The sequence below is a fragment of the Nestor notabilis genome, unplaced genomic scaffold (genome assembly GCF_000696875.1).
Source record: "Nestor notabilis isolate BGI_N333 unplaced genomic scaffold, ASM69687v1 scaffold32710, whole genome shotgun sequence".
NCBI classification, from domain to species: Eukaryota; Metazoa; Chordata; class Aves; order Psittaciformes; family Psittacidae; genus Nestor; species Nestor notabilis.
This window is the reverse complement of record NW_009910270.1, coordinates 499-23,281: the sequence shown is the minus strand read 5'-3', so window position 1 is coordinate 23,281 and position 22,783 is coordinate 499. Positions and strand designations below refer to the sequence as shown.

The 22,783-nt window shown below is 40.8% G+C and overlaps 1 protein-coding gene across 1 annotated transcript in view; it reads left to right on the top strand.

Annotated features, from left to right (window-relative positions):
* LOC104401608 (peroxisome proliferator-activated receptor gamma coactivator 1-alpha-like) overlaps window positions 1-22,569 on the top strand; it is a gene marked incomplete at its 3' end in the record, with an annotated part of 40,290 nt that extends 17,721 nt beyond the window's left edge. The window contains exons 3-7 of the mRNA XM_010009243.1: window positions 15,932-16,126; window positions 17,068-17,190; window positions 18,084-18,288; window positions 22,341-22,386; window positions 22,496-22,569. Coding sequence (XP_010007545.1) covers window positions 15,932-16,126; window positions 17,068-17,190; window positions 18,084-18,288; window positions 22,341-22,386; window positions 22,496-22,569 — 643 coding nt within the window. The remainder of the gene's footprint in view (window positions 1-15,931; window positions 16,127-17,067; window positions 17,191-18,083; window positions 18,289-22,340; window positions 22,387-22,495) is intronic.
* Between the last annotated feature and the right edge of the window lie 214 nt (window positions 22,570-22,783).

The following is a 22,783-nucleotide window of genomic DNA, read 5'->3' as shown; positions in this document are numbered from 1 at the left end:
CCTTCCCTACACCTGCTTCTGGGAGTGCAATGACAGATATCAGTTTTATTGTGTGCCAATGTTACTGCTCTGTTTACAGCAGATTTAAGAGTTTACATTAGGCCACAGTGTTATCTTCCAGTTCTCCTAATTCTATCTGCTGGCAATCCCAGCTATGTGGTTGGGGTGGCTGCCCCTGTCCTAAAGGAATTTGTGTCAATTTCTGCAGGGACAAATCCTCCCTGTGCTAAACCGCTTTGCAGTATTTGCTCAAACTGAAATTTGGACAAAGACGTTCTGTCCACATCCACCAGAAGAGATTGCCTTTTTTTCTGATGCACTTGGAGGTAGATGTGCTGGAAGCTGCCTGTACCTGGCTGATAACTGAGACTGAGCATCTATGTAGCAAGATCCGTGCCCTTTTCTAATTTGTCTTTGAATGACAAATGTGTCTTCACTGAGTCAGCAAAAGAAGACATCCTACAGTAGAATTCATTGCCCTTCTATCCCTTTTAACAGAGCTGCTAGGTTTTCCCAATTCCTCACGAAAACCAGGCTTTAAAAGAGCTCTTAGGAAGTTGTCCCTCAACAGTATTGTCCATAACTTCGTTATATTCTCCAGTCATTTCCAGTCAAGACTCATCATGTACTGTTATTTCTTCAGAATCTCTCCCTAACCTTACTGGTATATACCCAATTAAAAAAGGAATTCAAATCTTTGTGAAAATCCAAGTTGCAGGGATTTAGAGGTAGTCCAGATTAGCCCTCATCACTGTTGCTCCTAGAGAGTCAAGTCTAAGAGTTGAGCATGGATGACCTCAAAAAAGAAGAGCAGCTTTCATTGCATCCCACAGGAACCATGCATAAATTTGCTGAGGTTCTGTCGGGAGGCTTTATGATGAGAAATTAGTCAAATTTTGCAAGGCTTCAGTTTTCATTGCAAGTGTTCTGTTTGGTACTAAACTTTTAACATTGAAACTGGTAACTGGTAAGCCAAACCTTTCCCTTGTGGGACACCCTAGCAAAATAAGCTGTGTGTGTGAGGAAGATGGCAGGACAATAGTGTGGCATAATAGCGAAGGAGTCAAAATGCTCATAGACTTGGAATGAAAACCTATAAAATGTGGCTGACTGCTATTTAAATGTTTGAATCCATCTGAATTTTTTCTATGCAAAGAAAATGTGTCTCCTAGTGTCAAATTGGTACACTCCAAAATTCCTGGAGATACCTACCTCCCTTATTCTTTGGATATGTGCAATTGTCCTTTCTAATCCTGAAAGCTACTCATCTAATGAAGGATCGGGGCCACTTCAGCTGATGTTCTCCCACTCTGGAATCCAGTAATTGTTTTGTGTCAGGGAGTAATTGTACCTATAGGTATTAGACAAACCTGCTAATTCAGACTCTGGAACTCTTGAGTATCTTCCCAAATTGCATTGCGTGATTTGGTTAGATTATATCTTATCTCTAACCTTCTTGCTTCAATAAACATAGACTATCTAGCCTGTCTTCTCACACCTCATGCACAAGGAAAATCATCAGGACTTAATCTGTTGCTGGTGTTAATGGCACGATTCCTCATCCTAATTCCAATTCACTCTGCCTGATATCACACAAATGCCTTTGAGAAAGTATTTTATCCCTGATCCCGTGCCAAAAACACTTTCTTTCTCCATCACTGCTGTCTGACTTCCTACAGACTTTGTAATGACCTTTACAGGCTGTGGTAGATGACATGGTCTTATATACAAAAGTCTGCAAATGAGTGCCACATCTCAGGCTGTCACTTCAGCTCAGAAGGCCCCTAACAACGGATCCCTGATCTTGAGCTATTAATATAGCCAGAAAGTGTAGTCTGTTCACTAGAGGAAAAAAAAAGATGGAAAAAGAGTACAGTAAAAAGGGGGGCAACTTTTATTGTCTCTCTTTCAGTCTGGCAGGTGGCTGGACATTGCAGACACCACGTGCACTGCCCTCTCAGGGCTCTGCTCCCCAATGTTCTTGACAACCATTTTTCAGTCCTCTTCTGTCAACTGGAAGCTCGTCTGGAAGTGCTTTGGGACAGGGACTGTGTGCACTGTTGGTGCTTGTGAAATGTTGTGTCCTGCTGGACAGGGGAGGCTGGCGTTGCTGGTTGGAGCCTTGCTCTCCATCATGCCTGTGGGCAGTCCCTGGCCTGAAGCAGTTGGTTAATCTCTGCACATCAAATCCCCTGCTATAAAGCAAGGATTATAATCCTCCTTTCTTGGTCTTTTCTGTTTGGACCATGAGTACTTTCTGCAGATACTTTCTCTTATGATGTGGCTGGAGATCATTCAGTGCAATAAGGTTGTTGTCATGGTAGTGCTAGAGTAACAGTTAACCAGGAGAAACTTCAATTGCAGGAGATGGGTAGTAATGCTAATCATCATAATGAAGATGGAGCCTTATTTTTGCTGCATGGCTGTGAAACGAAAGGTTGAGAAATAGATGCCTAAAATCACTGAGCGCACACTTTCAAAGACAGGGCTTGCTCAGCAGCCAGGTGACAACAGACATGTTGTTTATTTGACAGAGAGGCCATGAACTTAACTCCTGACTCGAAAAGAAAACTTGCTTCCCAAATGAAGACATATGGAGGGTTTTAATGGCAGCTGCAAGACATGTGGCTAGGTTATGCCACTATGCGTGAGCTTATAAAGGCACTAGGTATATATCTGGTGAGGGAATCTGTGAATTCCACCACTCTTTCAGAGTGAAAACATTTCTCATCCTGAAAACAGAGTTGAAGAAAAATTGTGTCTGAGAGGACAGGCTCTGCCAGCTCCAAGGCAGTCGGATGTGACACCTGCCCAGCAAGGGAAGGAACTTCTGTTCAGCTGCATGGTTGGGTTTTAGGTTGACGTTGCCCAGCGTTTGTATCTAGAAGTTGGCCTTCACCAAGGTGGGGTTTTAAAATTATTTTAAAAGTGACTCATACTGAAAAGTTGCAGTAAAACCAGGGAAGGAAAAAATATCTGGGAAACATCTTAAAAGACATGCTTCTATTAGTTTCCATTTCGTACTTTTGTTATGGCAATCAGCCTAGTGCCAAGACTGCCTAATACCTGGGATGTGGTATGGAAGACAGTGGGCAGTGTGGAGGCAGTTGCTGCTTGAATCCTGCGATGTTCCTGATCTGAGATCACACAGCAAGTACCCATGGTGGTGTTACCTACAGAAGTGCGGAGAGTTGAGGCAACAATAGCAGCAGGGATGTCACACCACATGACTGATTCCTGTGGTGATGTCTTTCAGACTGACTGTAGCACAAGTGAAACGTATGTAAAGATGGAAAACATTTGTGCTTTGCTTTGGGGTTTCCTGGGTTTGATACCTTGTCATGGTTTTCAGTGAGGAGCAGATGAACAGATCAATTTTGCTGAAGACTATGTAAAGAGAACCACTTGTAGCCTCAAAAATTTTGTATGTTTGAAAGATGAAGTGGCTTCATTAAAGACTGTAGAGTCTTGCAGTTTTACCCCAAAGAAAACACTGACAGCTCCACTGTTTGGTTGGCAGGGAACCATGTCAGACCATGGAGCCTGGCCCATATGTGCAAGTCCTCTTATGGTACCAAAAATAATTTAATTTTCTTACAAAGTCCCAGGCAGTGAGCTAAAAATGTCTCTCCCGGATACACATTTTGGAATTTCAGAATTAAATGTAATAAAGCAGACTTTTATTTTTACTCTCTTTTGATGACACACGCAATGAGGGAGTGAGGACGCCGCGTTACAGTATCTTTTGATTTGCTATTTGCTATGTGTTAAACATTTATATTTCAAAGAAGTGTTTGTACCTATACTGAGTGTTTGGCAAATCCAACAGCTCATTAGATGTTAACAATAGCAATGCTGCTAAATACAAAGGATTCATAGGCAAAGTACCCCTCAGGCTATATCTCTGAGAGAAAAAGCGGCAAATAGAATCAGAAACTAATTAAATAGTCAGCTAAAGCGAGCAGAACTTTAAAAAGCTCTAAAACTACCAAAAATGGAAACATATTACAGTTATCTGCATTCACAGTGCAGAACAAGTTTGGTAGTATTTAAGATAATTCTCTAGTGCCTGCTATTTTTAGTTCAAGGGTAAGCTTCTGTAAGAGCCTTTCAGCATTGCATCCCTTTAACCTGGCCTAACAAGCTAAGCCAGTAAGCTGTCTGATTTCCGTCTTACAGGAGGCAGAGAGATAGCTAAAACAAACCATTTGTGGTGCAGACGCTCAGCCTATCTTGTCTTAAGAGCTTTCTTTGTATAGATTTTTTTTTTTTTCCAAATGTCCCACTATTAAGCATTGCTTGTCAGAGACCAAAATGTCAGGCTTGGCTGTTTGGAAATGTGTAGAAGCATGGGAGCGAAAGGAGGATTTTATAGACCCAGCCTAATGGAAATGTTTATTTCTGCATTGCCACTGGTGAAACCCAGTCGGGGCAGTTTAGGCTATTGCTATCGATGTGTCTGAGGAAAAAGGAATGTATGTAGTTTTTCTCAGGGAAGAAAAAGGGCAGACACAAAGGGCCTGATTTGCTTCTCAATTACGCTTAATCTGTCCTGGTTTAACTCCATTGACTTCCCTGGGTGATGCTTGGTTTGTGCTGCTCTAATCCAAGGGGAGTCAAACTGGGGTCGGCGTTACGCTCCCTGTGCTGCCGGCACTCGGGTTTGGGGCACTCTTTTCTTTTGAAATAGAGGGCAAGGCCATATGCAGCTGTAAAACGCTGCAGTGCTCATTGCACACTGGTGGTTTGCTGCTTCAAGTGGATAAAACTTTGCAACACTCACTTACAGGTAGCTCTTTTTTACTGGAAATTACAGTGTCCCCCCTAATATGGGGGGTGGGAGGAGCACAACCATGTTTACTTTCTTTTCTGCCCCCTTCCCTCTCTCTCCTTTCCTTACCCCACCTTTCCCCATGGTGTGTATGTGTGATCTGTACGTATGTTTACAAAACAAGATTTTATTGCTACCTAAACACTAGTGGTCCCACCCGCTACTCTCAAACAGCTGAGCAAGATTTGGGCACAGTATCCTGTCCTGTCTGAAACAGGTAGAAACAGGTCATGCTGCCTCGGTTAATGGTAGCAGCTCCAGCCTCTGCCCCCAGAAGTGTCACTTAAGTCGTTTTTCTCTTCCCAGGACACTGGATCAGGAGTGCAGCTTTTTCATCTTGGGCTTCCAGTCCATAGCTCCCTTCCTCTTTCTCTCCCTCCCCCCCATTTTGAGTGCTGATAGAGCAAGGCAAAATATTTTGATACAAAGGGAGACCAACTGAGTCAGGAAAGCATAGACTGTCTTAAAGCCAGTGATCTGCAGGCTCCCACCTCTGCTTTAGTAGTCAGATGGCTGCAATTTACTTACTATTCCTGGGGTTAGGCACATCCCATGGGGTTTTGGCTGTGCATCTAGCAGCTGCGTAGTTTCAAATTATAACTTGTGTTAACTTCAGTAGGGATAACTTTTAAATTGAAGATGCGCTCGACATGAACAAATACATCAGTGCATTTCCAGTAAGGAATGTGAGCACAGCATCTACCACAGTGTAGGCAAGATGAACCCAAGCCACTTTTAAACTTATATCAGTTGTAGCAATGTAGTGCTTGCCTGCAGAACTCATTTGATAGGGAGGAAGAATTAGACCTTACTGGTCTCTGGCTGGACTGCTGGTAGTCCCAGGACATGCTGGTGTGGATAAAGTATGCAGGGAGCTGCTGCTTTCAGCTTGATCATCAACATACCCAAAGAACAGAGGCCCAGGTCCCCAGCTAGTGTAAGTCTGCATAGCTCTGTTAAAACTGTGGAGAGACCCTAATTTACAGCAGCTGAACATCTGGGCCCAAGTTCCTTTTCTCTTGGTTACTAGCAGGATTAAATAGAAGTACCCCAAATTATTTATTATAGGAACTGTGGCAGCATCTCAAACCCAATTGTAAATCAGGACACTGTTGTGAAAGGGTTGTGGGAACACATAAGAAAAGGAAAGTTGATGCCTAAAGGAATTTATGGCCTAATTAATAATGATATTTAGTGCATTGATAACTACCACTGGACTTGACTGCCTATTATGGGTCTTTTCTAAAGAGGGCAAAATAAATGCCCAGGTTGATTTTCACCACTCCTGATGAAAAAGGAGCTGGTTAACATCAGTACCTTGCAAAGAAAAAGACAGTCTTTTCATCGTATAGGTGGAGGGCTGATGATCAGGAACACACATTGTTAAAAGATGGGCAGAAAATGAACAATATATTCAGTTTTGACTAAGAAATAAATAAAAGAGAGGCAACTGCGGTGGGAACTGTAGTGTGCATCACAGTGTGCATGCACTATGTAACTCTGCTAGGCTGATTGAAGGTAAATGAACAGGGTAGCCTTAGTGTAAATTAGCAAATTAGTTATACATTTTAGTGTCAACCCCATTTTATCAACATTATCTGTGAAGACCATTGAGTGCCAGGAAACCTAGAAACAAGCCAACAGTGGATGTTCTCTAGAGGAGGCTTTGCAACAGATAGCTCTTCTCTGATCTTTATTTTCTTTTAATATTTTCTGGTTTAACATCACCATCTCTAGTTCATGATTCTATTCGCATACACAAAATTGCATTGAAAGAGCATTAAAGTCTTATCACCTAGTGACAAATCAAGGAAATACATAGTTAAGTATATTATGAGGCATCTAAACAAATCCACATGTTTAACTGGCAGAAAATTCAGACACATCTCCTCATTGTCCTCAGTGGGTGTAGGGGTTTACCAGGATGCACTGCTCAGTCACTGCTTTTTGAGGCAAGGGCTTATTTGCCTGCTGGGACAAGCTTACATTTTGTTTTCATGGGACTGTAAAAGTGAACTGAAAAGCCTGGCAAAATGCACCTGTGATCTGTGCTGTGTTAAACCCTTTACGTGTTAGCACCCTCCTTACTGTGGCATACCCATGTTCTCACTTGGTGCTTTGTTATAATGGAGACTTTTACTGCTTTTAGCCAAGGATACTCACAGTACTGGTACTTGGGGTGTTCTCTCAGCTGAGCACCTCCTCAGATATTTTGAGGTTTTTTGAAACTTTTTTAGCTCATTAAGAATGTACATATCTGAAGATATTTTTTTTCCTCTTTGTGGTGATTTCCTTGGGTTTTTTAGGGCTAATATCTACTATCTCTGTTTAGTTTATCTAGCTAAACCACCTCTCTAAATGGTATGTGTCACTCAGCATGACTGCTGGTACATACCAGGAGGATGGTGGAGCTATTGCTGTGACACTTAAAGACAGGAGGATAATTACATAGGTAAAAGAAATAGAGAAATGCATCTTTAGCCTTGTAAACATGTTTTTGTGTTGTGTCTGAATAAACTGTTTTAGCCACCTCAGACCAGATGGCAGCCATCCAGTTAGAACACAATAAAAATTGATAGGTAGCCCAGATGTATTAATGATGTACTAATCCATGCATGCCGCAGGTCTAAGAAAAACTGGTGTTTTTCTTCCTGTGAGACATGACTTGTGTTTGTTGTACCTGTTCAACAGGCATAGTGGTAGGTTTGATGAAGCTGAACACGCTAAAAAATTGAAACACCATAAAAAGCATTTAATGAACTTGATTCCTTACAAATGCTAATTTCCTGGTCAAATTAAATTCCAATTTTCTAAGAGTAAAAGCACCAGATAGAAGTTTCATATTTTGTGGTTTAAAAAGGAGGTTTTGAGTGTGTGTTCCATTTGCACAAAACCCAGTCTCTGCATAATAGAACAAAATTAAAAACTGTATGTAAATGCTTCTCTGCTATATTGTATATAATTTTACCCTGAAATTTATATTTGTGTAGAGTCATAAATCTCTAGAAAGAAGTAGGGATTATGATAGGCATCCTGACACATCCAATATAATTAAAGCTAAAGCAAATGCAACACTGAAACACAGAATGAACAAAAGCGACAAGATTATGCTTCATAGTTTGCAAAGAAAGGGTCTATATTACCACTCACGTGTATTTTTTTAGAGATGTCTGTCATTATCAAGAGTAAAAAGAAGGTTTTACATCAATTACATGTATGAAATAATCACTGCAAAATATATGTAGCTCTTTTTTTTACTCAGAACACGCCATGCTGCCTAACAAAGGTGTATGAATGTTGAAAAATTTTATGTCAGTGCACAGAGAGATTAGTGTGGGCATGTACTATAAATCAAGTAAATAAATAAATCCGAGCAGGCAGTGTTTGAATATTTGGACTGAAATACTGCTGACGCTGTTGCTGAAAGCTCTGCAATGGGGAGAGTCCCAGATGTCTTCCCTATCTTACGCTGTAGCATGTAGCCTTCCCCTCCGCCCCGCTTCCATCTTTCTGCAATACCCATTCCCCGTCAGAGCTCTTCTGCATTGAGGCCCTTGGTTAGGAGCTGTAACTCTCTACCCTCCTGTGTGGTTTGGGTGTGTAATAATAATTACAAATCTCTGTCTGGGTTGTTGCTGAGGACTTTATCATGTGCATGAAGGATTGCCTGTAAAAGGGGAAGTGAGGATGGATGTGAGGTGCCATGTGCTGCTCCAGGGTGGTGGGCTGGGGAGGCAGGCTGCGTAACCTCCTGCACCTCAGGCAGTGAGCTATTCGTGTGGTTCAGGATGCCCATCCTATGACCTCCGTCACCTGTGCTTCCCCGCTAGTGCTGGCAGCAAGAAAACTTCACCTCCTCCTTTGCTTCTCTGGTCGTCTTGCAAAGTGAAATTCCCAGCCTTTCTTTTTACTATGTCTCTTCATGAAGCTCTTCCTCCCCTTTGCACTTCTGCCCTTCCCCTGCTCTTAGACATAGACAGACTTCTGCTTCGATGTGGAGCTCTGCCCTGACCTAGCCTGCTGCAGGCTGGACAAGACATGTCAGGTCTTCTCCTGCTGCAGTTTCTGACCCATGAAAACCAGGTGGTCTTACCTGGCACTGGGCAAGGCAGCATCAGAGTTTATCCGCAATGTGCCTCAGTGTTTATGGACATGCAGTTCCTGGTAAGGGGTTTGGTAATACTTTTACAGTGTCAAGTACTATACAAGTTAAAAAGCCCCTTTGGTGAGCTAAACAGGTCCAAAATGTAGGTAATGCATTTATTCAGTAATCAGCAAATTAGCCTGTGTAGTCAGTAAATGTTGAGGCCCAAACTGCTGATAAGATGATTTGCTTTCAGGTGTTTTCTCAATATTGTGCTCAGCATCAAGTATAAATTGAATAGAGTGACCTTTTGATACTGAGTCAAATTGACTGCATTTCCAAAGATTCTGTGGTTTCAATTACCATAAATTTTTGATATTGGGTCTACCACCAGTGCAGTGATTCCAGCACAGCAATATCTTATTGGTCCCCTTAACACAGTCAATGGCATGATAGCTTGCTCTCAGGTGATTTTTTGTTTTGCTTCTTCCCCCGAATCAAAGATTACTGTCATAGAGGAGAAGAATACAGTCTATACAAATGGCATTAGAATGGCTCACAAAACATGAATGAATTTTGGTCAGAAGATGTAAAACGAGCTACAGGTTGCTAGCTGGATCCTCAGTTTGTGAGATGAATAAATTAATCAGTATCTCTGCAGTTTAGTAGAAACTTCTGAACTGCAACAATTCATTAGAAGTAATAAAAAAAATAGTAACTTTCTGGTAGAATAATGTTTACTAAGCTCTTTTACACTGACATGGTTAGCTTAGAGCAGAAAGGTTAGATTTTTCACCTGAAAAATTAGTCCGTCTCACAGGAGCTATGGCAGCATTACTTCAGGTGATCAAGGGCACAGTCTTAAAGACTGTATTTGCGAATGGCCTGTGTCATGGTTTTGTGTTGTGATCTTTAATCCCAGACACTTGATGGAAATTTTATGAGTGTGGTCTCTCAGAGAGAAAGTAACCTGAGATCAGTTACCAAGATTAAACATGATAGCTTTTTGAGACTAGAAATATACACCATGTTGAGTATATGAATAATAATAAATTATTACTTCAGTGTTGTTATACCCTAGAGAAGGGAGGGGAGAAATGAATGCTGCGGGTGCTCCCATCTCCTTCAGCCTGCAGACCTTGCACAGGTCGTTCCTGCTGTGCAGTAATGTCCCTGGTAGCAATGCTGGGAGTTCGTTCCACTCCAGGGACCTAGCTCTGGAAGTTAAGTATTGCAGTACCTGCATTGTGTATAATTACACTATTTATTTAGCATCGTTCGGAGGGAGAGTGGGATGGCACAGCATATTGCTTCAGGTCTGTACCATACCTCCAGAAATCCATCTGGAGTGAAGCTGTTACATAAATACAGTGGTGTGGTTGGTCCTACAGATGAGATACATATACGTGGTCCATATGTTGGGCAATGGGACTGCCAAAATCAGAAGGCAGGCTCAGGGTTCGAGTGGTCTTTGCCTACAGGTCTATGTGAAAAGTGTGAGTATAGCTTTCTCCTTCAAGAGGATATAACTTCTTTCCTTCCCATACCCTAAAGGCATTTGCACAGGGGTGATGATAATTAATCCCCATATTTCTACTACATATAAAGAAACCTGGCTGTAATTTTCTCCTAGTGGGACTCCATTTTGTTTTTAAAGATAATTGATAGCTCTGGACTTAAGCATTTCAATTAGGGGAGTGTCTCTTGGGGACCAGACTAACAGACCTTGGAAAAACGTTCTAATGCAAATGCATCATGTGGATTTTTACCGTAGGACAGCACAGGATGCCTAAGGATTTGCAAAGCAGTTGAACAATAAAATAAAAGCTTAAATACTTCTCAAGATATATAATAGCATGGGACTGACTGTGAGCAGGTAGGGTGGAACAAGTGATTCTCCAGTTGGACCACTGATTTCTTGTTTGGCCTTGGGAGAAAACAGTGCCAGGTATGGCCAGCTCTGAGTTAAGAAGGAGGCTCTTGCTTTGGGCAGCACATGGAGAAGGCTACAAAATCACCATGGCAGCACTATCTGTTCCAGTGCTGTGGCAGGTTGGCTCTTTCTGCTCCAGAAAAGGCAAAACTTGGGCTATAATTCTTCCCTTTCACCGTCCCTGATCTCAGCTCTCTTTTTTCACTGGCAGGAGCAGGAAGACCAGCTTGCATTCTAATTCCTTCCCTCCTCCTACCTTCCCTGTGCTTCTGCCCAGTTTGTGGCTTCCTATCCTCAGGTGGGCAGGCTTGGTTTTAGGGGCCAGGGCTGAGACACCATCTGCCTCTACTCCTGCATGTTTGTTGACAGGATGTTCTCAGGCCTGGTGTGGTGGTGTTGAGCTTTTTAGTGCCTCTGCATCCCTATGAGCAAAAAAGGGCAAATCTTTACCCCTCATTTTTCCTAGTGGTGTGAATCTTAAGGACATTCTTATTCCAAAATGTGTCCCAGATGTGCTCACAAGTCATTTTTGTGCTTTTGAAAGTAGTGCCATAATTAATGTATTAGTATTTTTAGATCACTCAGATATTTTCAGCTGGAGGAAAATCTTCTATTTTTCTTTGTTAATTGTGCTATGAATAGATCTTAGGCTACTGAGGAGAAATGAGTCGATATGTTGAAATGGCGATCCCTTGTGTGTTGAGGTGTACACCTGGCTGCTCTGAATTGCTTACCAAGCTGGGCTGCTGGAGTGGTGACAGCTTCTACCAGCTGTGGATCTGTCCCAAAGTTTCCTGGGCTTTTTACAAAGATATGGCAAGCTGCCACTGCTCCCAGCTTCTTGGGGCTGTGGATTGAACACGTAGTTTAGACCCTGATCTTTCAGCATGAATCATGAACAGATCTTTCAGTATAATCTGCACTGTTCAGATTATCAGTAAAGAAACTTTAGAGCATCATCATTTATTAGCTGATCTCACTCCTTGAGATAGTTAGAAAAAGCTGTGCATGTAATAATCTCAGATTAGGTGGAGGGAAATCAACCAGATGGGAGATGCTGCAGGTACTATTAATATTTGGAAAAGATTTTCTAAATGATGGGATTGAGCATACCAGCTGAATGTGGGAGAGCTACAGGAGAGTCCCACGTCAGGACATCTGCACGCTGGCCTCAAGGTTTTCAAGAAGGGACTGGTGATGGTAATGACATTGGGTTTAAAATTTTGCATAACTTTTCAAGAAAGAAAATGCTAAGGAAAAAATACAACATTGCTCAATATATGCACCCTAAAGGGATGCATGTGAAAGACAAGGTGGCTTAGTCTCCATTACAGCTCAGTCTTTGGCCTTTGCAATGGGATTGCCGACAAGTAACAGGTATTACAGACATAAAATATTAAGCATGAGGTGCACTGGCTCCATCAATAGGCAGAATAAGCAAAAGAGAAAGAATTATCAGGGGTAGAGGATTTAAATACCTTTGTGTGGGTAAATTATCAACTCATTTCATATAGCTTTTCACTGGCCAAAGAGAGAATATCTCTGGAGACATTTTACTGAAGGCAGAAACCCAATTAGAATAAGATTGTTACACAACTAATAAAGTGTTTTCAGACAGAGAATTATTTTTAGTGCTGTAGAAATATTAAGGCATTAGAACAAAACATGTAAAAGCAGAGAAGAGCACAGTTAGAAATTTTTCATCATTTTTAGGCTCCTAGTTTGCTTATTTTTGAATACTGGTTGGTGTCCTGGCAGTTTACAGCACTAGCTAGCCTTCCCCATTGCATTCATCCAACCACAGTAACACCAGTGCCAAATCGTACTTCTTTTCAGAGCTGATGCCATTATGGATACACTAGAAATTTTTGCCGTCAGAAATGTGGAAGCATTTCTGCATTCAGTGACATACTTGGGCTCCTTGCCTTCTTCAGCAGGGTGAAAGTTTACAGGGGTCAAAAAACCTCTGGCTCTGATGTCTTTGTGTTAAGCTAACAACCAAGGATGTTGAGAAGTTCATGCAGTATGGCTGGGAAGTGATGCATAACTGCTTGTGCATTAAAAAGACCCATTAGTTAGCAAGATGCAGTTGCTACAAATTGTTTTCTTAAGTGTTTAATAATTGTATGTATTTGCCCGGCAGCTTTACATTCATAATTTTCCTCCACCCCTTTTCCTTACAACCTGTAGTTCATTTAGGTGGTCTAAATGCTTAGGATCACCTTCTTTAGACAAAAGAAAACCTTTTCATTGTGTTCCTGCTTGAAAGTTAGGGACATGGGGGAGTGAGTTCTTGAGAGCACGCAGCGCATCCTCTGACCTCGGTGGACATTGAAGGTGCTCAGCTTCTCCTGATGCACTGAGACTGTGTGATGAGCAGGTTGGATGCCAGTCTGAAATGTGAACTTCTGTGGTGATAGTGCGGAAACCGCAAAAGAGCCTGCATTTGGCTGTGGCTTGCTTCTCCCCAGTGCTGTCAACACCAAGACTCAGGTTGTGACAGCAAAGCAGAAAGCTGCTGCTTCAGTGATTATTGCTCAGACATTGATGTACTCGGCCATCTCTCCCTCCACATCTCCCCTCAGCACTATTTCTGCTGTATCTAATAATTGTGTTTCTTTATAAACAGTAATTTAGGACAATTAGGAGCAATAGCATAGTTAAACCTTTAAAAGGTTATCTAGCAATGTCATTTTCTTGACTAATGTGTTCCTGCTGCCATGTCGTTTGTGAATAGACATGTGTTAGCCAGCTAGTGTGTTTCATCTGTGGTGACTTTGATTTATTTGCTCTGTAAATTGGGACTGAAGCAATAATGGAAAGTGACATTAATTGTTTAAGAGAGTCCTCTTTGTCACATCCTCTGCTTTCTCTGGGGTGTTTAAATGTTGAAACTTGTACAAAACTAATTGAAATTGCTGTGATGAGGACTGGTGTCCACTCAACTTTCTGTTCTTGAATGTCAGCGCACTTGAATGTCTGTTTAAAGCACAAGAGCTGAGCAGCTAACAGCAAATATCAGGGTTTCTTCTGGCATGCTATTATTAAAGAAGGCATTCCCAATTAGAAATAGTAATACTTCCAGCTTTGTTGTCAGCTTTATAAGCTGCAAGGCTCATCAGTGAGCCACACCAGCTAGACTTGCTGGAGAAGTTCCTGGTGTGGGGTTGGGGGTTAGGCAGCCAGTCCCCTCCATGGCCACCCCAGGGCTGAGGGCTAGCTCTCTCCGCTGTTCATCCTCACCACCTGCAAGGCGCTTGAAATGCCACTGGAAAAGAAGTCAGTGCTTTGTTACATTACAAAGTGCTTTTTTTTTTCCCCAGTAACGAATTTTTGTACATTCCTAGAAGTGGCACCGTAATTTTCCTCTTTTCATCTGAAAAAGTGGCAGTGAAAAGCTGGAACTGGGGCATGGTTTCATTTGCAAGGTGGCTCCCCCCAAGCTTATTTCTATCCTCTGCACACTGAATGATCACAGCACTGAATGATCACTGTGCATATGTCTGCTTGGTGTGGTGGAAATCACCAGATACAGGAACTTGGACTCTTTCTCAGTGACCAAGCCCCTTTTGGCCTATTAAGTAAATGCTTCTCCTTAGCATTAGCTTTGCCTGAGTGTTTATTTGTTTCTTGGGGATGATGCTGTAAGCACCAGACCAGTTTGTGCTCTGCTGTAGCTTTCTAGCTCGAAGACAAGAGTTTTTCTGTAAGAAGCCATGAGGTATGATTTGGCAGAGAAGTCTGGCAGGAGCAATTATCTGGGTGGTTTATGAGCATCTCTGTTCGGAGGCTGGTAGATAAAAGAATTACTGAAAAAACTGCTGCTAAGGGGATATGCAGATTCCCTTGATTTTTTTACTGTGTTTTTCTGTGGTGTGAGTGGCAATGTCTTGTTACTGACTTTTTTAGCTTCTTGATTTTGTTCCTCTTACTGGTGCATTCCTTGCTAGTTCACTTTTGAACTGTGAGATTTGAACTTAGCTGAAACCTGTTCACAGAGTGAACCTGGAGTGTGATGAGCCACTCTGAAGCTGGTGGAAAAACTCCCCATTTGATATCAATGAAAGGCTTTTCATTTAGTTTAATAGCACTAGGATCAGCCTAGGAATCCTAGATAATTGATCTGTCAAGATCAATTTCCAATCTTTCTGAAAAATAAGTATAATGATTTTCACATGATTCTACTCCTCAGAACTCTCAGTACTCTAAAAAATCTGTACCTTAATATACAGTAGGGACTCTATTTCATGAAAAAATCAGAAGGCATTTAAATTTACTCAATTTGACAAAAAGAAGTTTTTTTGCTGAAATAAGATATCTAATACAAATTAACATTACAGCCACATCTGATTAGGAATTAATCTACTTTTTATAATTGCAGTCGGAATTAGATAAATGCATACAATAGTTACAATGAGCACTCAAATGACATAACTCAAAAGGACAACTTCAAAGGCAACCTGCCTAATACATTTCTTTAAAAGAAACCCTAAGAGCTTTCCATTTACAATGTGAACCCTGGTGGCTCAGGAATGGGAAGTTGTTCGTTTGAGTTTGAAGCAAGGATTTCCAGAAGTATGAAAGGAAAACCTTTTCTTGCTTACATGGGGCCATGTATGTGAACAATATTTTCCAAATCTTGCTGGTTTTTCCTTTTGGTCTTCTGATTAGCTGTCTTATTCTATGTTTCTTGTAATTTGGTCAGGTCAATTAGCTGGTGTTCAGTGTTGAAAAGAGAAAGAGACAGCCTGGGCTGACACCATCATTAGGTGTCAGCAGCTTGGGTGCATCCTGTAATACAATCCCTGGGTGATTACTTACCATTGTTCACACCTGATTAAAAAATAAAAAGAATTGTTGAAGAAAAGTAAGCCAGAGCAATACACTGTAAGTGCAAAAAGATTTCTCTTGAATGCAGAGATGGATCATTTTATTGCACTTAATTACATCTTCTCAGGTTCTGTTGCAGGTTACTGCTTGAAGGGCTGGTTTAACTAAGTTTTGACAGTTTTTTCACATTCAGAGGCATCACCTTTATCCTTTTCTCACCTGGTTCTGCTTTTTGTTTTGTCCCCTCCCACAGAAGATAGATGAAGAGAGCGAGGCAAACTTGCTAGCCGTTCTCACTGAAACGCTGGACAGCATCCCCGTGGATGAGGATGGATTGCCTTCATTTGATGCACTGACAGATGGAGATGTGACCAACGAAAATGCCGCTAGCCCTTCGCCAATGCCCGACGGCACCCCTCCAACTCAGGAGGCAGAAGAGCCGTCTCTAGTAAGAACCCTTCCTACTGTTTAACAGGAATTGGATGTGCCTCTGGCTACCCGCTGCATGGGTATGATGTAGTCACAGTAAGGTCTGGACTTTTAATTTAGACTGGAAAGGAAAATCAAGTAAAGAACTGAAAATTAAGTGGGGGAAAACAGCCCACCAGTATAGGCAATCTGTTAAACAAGTGTGTTGAAGAGATTGGTTTTGAGATTCTTGTGCTAATGGCTGACACTTTTGCTTATCATTTTGCTCAGATAAGTCAGGGTAATGGTTTTTAATACGTATTTCATTTCTTGGGGCTGTTTTTTGTATGTGTGTTTAAATGTCACTTTTGGTGATCTGTGAAGAAAGACCCATTGAGTCTGGCGGGATGTGGGGCTAATTTTGTGCCTTTAACATTGATTTGACCAGTAAGCACCAGCTTAGTGCTAATCAGGGCAAAACTGAACCTTGGGTGAGGATGTGTGTGAAACCTGACACGCATTTTGCTCAGTAAAACCAGTTTGAGATGTGGTTCTGTATCTGCTGAAAGCCGCTTATCACTGGCTTCTGTGAGAGCAGAGCCAGGTACCTGCATCTTGACACTGTATCCATTAGTCTGTTAAAGTTAACATCTCTGTCTAGATCAGAGGCCTTTTCTGTCAGACAGATCACTGAGAATTTCATTTTGCCATGGATTCAGAAATCCAAAACCCCTGTCATTTCCGCTTGCCCTGCAGTATACTGCAGTAAAGGGAGCAGAAATACGCTGCCAAGCCAGAATAAAATGAAACCTGTTCTGGGAAATATCAAGCCCTGCTTTCTATTACATTGTATTTTGCTTGCTGAATTGGTATAGCTAACTTTAAGTAACTATGCAAAAATGTAGATAAATCATTTTAATCTATAAAGATGCCTAACTTTACTCTTTTTCTTCCACCTCCCTTTCCCTGATGTGTTTGTAGCTTAAGAAGCTCTTGCTGGCTCCAGCCAACACTCAGCTAAATTACAATGAATGCAGTGGTCTCAGCACACAAAACCATGCAAACACTAATCACAGGATCAGAACAAGCCCTGTGGTTGTTAAGGTACAAACTTAATCTTTGTAACAGGGAAAAAAGAAAGATAAAGTATAACAAGGTCTTCTATGCTTTCAGCAACCAAGCAAGCAATAGATCTGTATGTATTGCATTAATTTGCCTAGTATCTTGCAACTGCTTTTAAAAAAAGTGAACAGATTATAGACTGGGTGCCAGAAAATCACCTGAGCTCCTTTTTGCTCTGAATATTTCATTTATGCTTTTTCCTTTGGCAGTTGTAGTCCCCCGTCTGTTACTCTGGCCTACTCTATTGATACACAGAGTAGTAGGGGCTATGATAATATTTGCTGATGGGCTGGTGATGTTTATGACTGACTCCAGGATGCGGGACTGCCATTTTACCAACTGTCTGAGCTAAGAAAAATGACACTGGATTCTTGGCAAAAGATGTATATTAGCCATTAATTGGATAGAATGGGGGCTCTGGCATAATTCTGTTAGCAGGCAGTATTAAACGATGTTTGTCTTGCCATTCACTGTAACTGAAAACAGAGCGTTTAGGGGTACTTAAGAGAGTTGTGAATTCTGGGCTCAAGCAATCAGCAGCAAATTAAGGTTTAAACCAGCTTATTTTTTTGTTCCCAGTAAAGGCGCTGTAGGGTCTTGTTAGTTACATGTTGCTGAGTAGGAACATAGAAATGTAGGAGAAATGAAATAAAAAGCTGCATAAATGTCATTTAGGAATTTTAAATGTAATTTTCTTTCCTTGTTCTGCAAACAGTTATTCACAGCTCATAGATCTAGTACACTTAAGACTGAACACTTCATTGAAAATCTCATCTCTTCAGAAAACCTATATCCATTCTGATAAGGTTCAGCTCACTAATTTTAGCTTTTTCTTTTATTTTACTTTATTTTATTTATTATGTCCTGGTTTTAAGACTGAGAATTCATGGAGCAATAAAACGAAGAGCATTTGTCAACAGCAAAAGCCTCAAAGACGTCCCTGCTCTGAACTTCTCAAATATCTGACTACGAATGATGACCCTCCTCAGACCAAACCAGCAGAGAACAGGAACAGCAGCAAAGAGAAATGCACCTCCAAAAGGAAGCCTCATCTGCAGTCTCAGACAAATCATCTGCAAGGTAGGTGTGGGACCACAGAACATGATGTTGTTACTAGCAGTAACGCAGGGGAGCTGAAGTACTGTGGCTGTGGATACCCTCGATACCTCTTACATTCTTTTGATTAGTATTGTAAATCCAGCATCTCTTCTGCATAGGGAGAATTTTAAAACAGTATAATGAAGTTAGAATTAGTTAGCTAGATTTAGCTCTTAAACAGTTTTAATCCAGTCTCTATTGCCCCTAGCCTCAGAAAAAGAATTTTGGGGAAAAAAGTTTATCAAATACCACGTGTTAATATACTCAGCTAGCCGGAGATACTTACTCAGAGAGTACTGTACCACTAAGAAATCATTATACCCCTAAACAAGCTGGGCAGGCCAGTTCATTAGTGAGCTGCTTTCTTTTTTGCTAGTGTAAAGCTGAAGGCATTGTTAACTTGCCATGTAGTCCTTAAGAGACAATAAATAGTGCTCTCACTGCTACAGAGAAAGCAATAAACGTGTCATTCCTGTTAAAGCTGGAATGCTGGTTTGTAATTTTATTTTGTAAATAGTTGAAAGTTTAGCTGCCATCCTGATCTTTCTCTCTTTTTCTAGATTCTTTATGGACAAAACTAAACACTTGTGTGGACTTTCAGTATCCCTCAACACATAAAGAACTGGTCTATATTACAAGTAGCATCTATGACAGAGATGCAAGAACTTAAAGCCCCCTCTCCTGTTTTCTCTCCCCTTCTTCCCCTGCCTGTTTTCCCAAGATAAAGGAAAGCTGTAAAAGCTTAGCAGCCCAAAGGGAGCTTTTTTAAAGTTGTTGTTATTAAGTCGTTAAAATGTATCTACATGCATATATTGGGCTGGCATCTAGAAGGCCAAGTGCCTATCTATCTCGGTCACATTAGTGCAAATCTTGGATGACTCCACTAAAGCCAATGGAAGGTATTTGGCTGCAACAGAGGTCAGGGCATGACCCTAAATGTGTTTTTTCTGGTATTTTTAAAACAACAATTGTATATGTTTTTATTTCTTTTCCCTTCTCCCCTCCCTGCATTTTCAGCCCAAATCAAATCTAATTTTTCACCCTTCACTACGAAGTATAAGCAAACTTAATAAAAATGATCTTTCCTTCCCACCTTTCTTGCAGCTGTACATTCTGACATCCTAAGTATAGTTTTCCCCATTATGGTCTCAAATTCTCTGAACAATGTGTATTGTAAGAAGGAAATCCAACTGCCCCTAGAGCTTCTTGGATGCCAACTGCCACTCCTTCTGGATGGCTTCAGCAGTCTGCTTCTTAGCAAAATCCAGACTGAACTGTTCATGTAAAACCTGTGTCTCTTACTACAATGGTACTGAAACACAGACCTGCCAGAAGTTACAGGGAGCTTTATTAACACTGTTGGGTGTTACAGGGATACCTGACAAAGTATATTGTGTGTAACATGCTATATGCACGTTACATACATAGAAAGATGTGCACTCACATATAAATACAGATTATAAATCTTCCTAGTCAGATCAGAACTGCATTTTTTCCCCAGCTGAGGCAGCTTTGTAGGTTCAGTACAAAGAAGCAGGGCACACTGGGTTGTGGAAACAGCACAGAAGGAGAGGTGAGGGAAGACCAAAGGGACATATCTCTAACTTAGCAGTGTTTTAGCAGATGACTGTGACTGTAGTGGTATTGCAGGTGAAATTGCAGGCAGAGGGAAATTATCCTCTTCTTTAATTCCTGCAGTTTAATTTACAGGCTTCTGAAATGTTGTTTTTTCATCAAATTTGTCTCATACACCAATATATGACTTCAATATCAATGGATTTGCGTATAATACAAATATAAGAATATAATGCTTTCAGATTGGACAGTCAATTCCTGAAGAATCAACCTGCAAATTTAACTGATATTTACAGACTTGCAGTCATTTGTTCGTACATTTAATCAAAAGTACAAGGCTCCTTCTGTTTTAAAAAATAATCAGGGTCTGATATTTTCTTTCAAAGTTAGGGAAAGCTCAGGAAGGATAAGTCAAACTGTATTTTCCTTTAGGGTTACTGTTGCAAACATATTGCAAACCCACGGGAATGTCCACAAATCCATTCATGCCAAAGATCATCTGTAGTTTTGTACTGAAATTTGCCCATGAGGAAACTTAGTTCTTTTGAACCTGAATGTTTTCAATTTACAGGGACAAGCAGCTTCATGTGAACCTTTTTATACTAAGAAAAAGCCACGCTATGGTAGACCTTGAAACTCTAATAAACAGGCACCATGGAAAATGATAGTGTCTTGGCTAAATATTTACTCTATCAATAGCTGTATGTGAGGATGACTCCTTTGCAGGAATACTGTTTGGTCAAGCCCTTGCCTAGCAATAAGAAAACCGATGGGTATTTTGGTATGTGAATTTCTCAGTGGGATTGCTCAGTGATATCTGCCTAAAATGAAGTACTGTGAGATAATGCCTTGTTTCTGTGCCCACCTCTGGCAGGTTTGCTCTGTACCTCAGTGCTACAGAATTTTATATATATGCTGATGTGGGGCTATTCTCTGGGCCTAGTAAGAGCTAGACAGAGACTTTCTAGAGGCTTACACATTCAACTTCCTTAGAAAGCCTAAATTCCTTGAACAGCAATTGCTTCTTTATCCTCTAAAAAAAACGTGTAAGCCTATATATAAAACTTTATTCCAGCGCCTTACTGTAAGGCCTGTTTGTTTGGGTTTTTTTAAGCCAGTTTGACCTCTAGGTATCCACTTGCAAACCCTTAGCATATATGAAATATACACAAAGATGTGTCAGGTTACATTCAGTCTTACGGCACCTGTTTTTATGCACAAATCAGCAGCAATGCTGGATCAGACAAATAACTCGTTGAGGTGCGTCTCCTCAGTCTGGCGGTGACTTCTGAGGAAGGTGAACCCGAGGTGAACACCTGAGCTTCCATTTCTAACTTTCATATGGGAAGGAGGAGAAACAATATGCAGCTCTTGAGAATTGAGTTAATTTAAAAAAAAAAATAAATGCAGTACTACTTCAGGAATGCTCTAGAGCTTATAAAAGTAATCAATTTGCATATAAAATCCTTTTAATGTTGATGGGAGCTTCAAGCCTGGAATGAATACAAAATACGCAGTAGTGACACTCTGGACAAAAGATCTGCAGTGCAGGAGTGTTCAAGGGGAACATTTTGTCTTAAGTAATTACTCTGCCAAAGAGATCCCCTGCTGTTGTTCTTGGTACAACGCTCTCTGCGTTTAAACATCAATCTAACTTCTGAAAAGTAAAATTTGCAAGTAATATTATTTTAATTTTTAAACATTTCTTTGGCAATTAAAGGAATCTTAGCTGTATTACAATATCCGAGTTCTTGGCTTGCTTTGGGAAAATACAAGTTTGCATGAATAAAAGCTACAAAGATGTGTATTTTTATAGCTAGGGCTTTGTTTTTTGTGTATGTTGGGATTGTATTGCTGAGAGCTTCAACCTCATTTTTAACCATCTGTGACTATGTCCGTGGCTTGTCATAGTTTGCAGAATAATTTGCAGAAATTTGGACTATAACTGGTTGGACTCCGGCCTCATAGAAGCAACCTATTCTCAGTGCTATATGTAAAATTGTATATTGTAGAAGTAAAATTGACTGAATATTCATAACGTTCTGTTACTTCATAGTTATTCTGCTGCTTCTGTTTCCAAACAAAACGTGAACTGTAGTCTAAATTAACTCTAAGAGAAATCACATTTTCACAGTGTATCCTGTAGAGTTCTTCATTGATTTTTAACTACTCTTGTTCTGAAAGGTTCTTGGCATTTGGGTTGCCTACTGTATTTCAGAGGCATAGTAATTGATGTAAATCATTGTTGAAATTTATGTGCCTTTTTGGTACCAGTAATAAGGAATCAGGATGGGTCTCCTTATTTATCTATCTAAGATACACTGAAATGGCCATTGAACTATCAGAGCTCAGCCCTAACTGACTAACATGGGATTCCAGCTCCAAAATAAAAATAAATCTTTTTAGTATATGTTCTGGAGTGTTTAAATATTCCATAATCGCTTTCTTTTTCCTTTTAGCCAAACCAACAAGTTTATCACTTCCATTGACGCCCGAGTCACCAAAGTAAGTACTAAAAAGTGCAAACATTTATAAAAGGGAGGGGGGGTTCAATAGATTTTGGCTACAGCAACTCCATTTCAGCTTGTTTTTATAAATGTGCCCTGTCTTCCAGTGATCCCAAGGGTTCCCCATTTGAGAACAAGACTATTGAACAAACCTTAAGTGTGGAACTCTCTGGAACTGCAGGTGAGAAATGGGGTGTGCTGGCTCTTGCTTTAAGCATGGCTTTTGTGTGTGTGTTTGTTCATTTTAATGTACCACATGTACATTGAGATCTCGCAGAGGTCTCCAGTAGATTAACTTCAGTGTAGTTTAGCATTGACTCTTTATCCAGGTACCTGAGAAGGAATGTGTTTGAAAATACGGCTCCAAACCTACACAAAAGAGCATAATTTCTGGA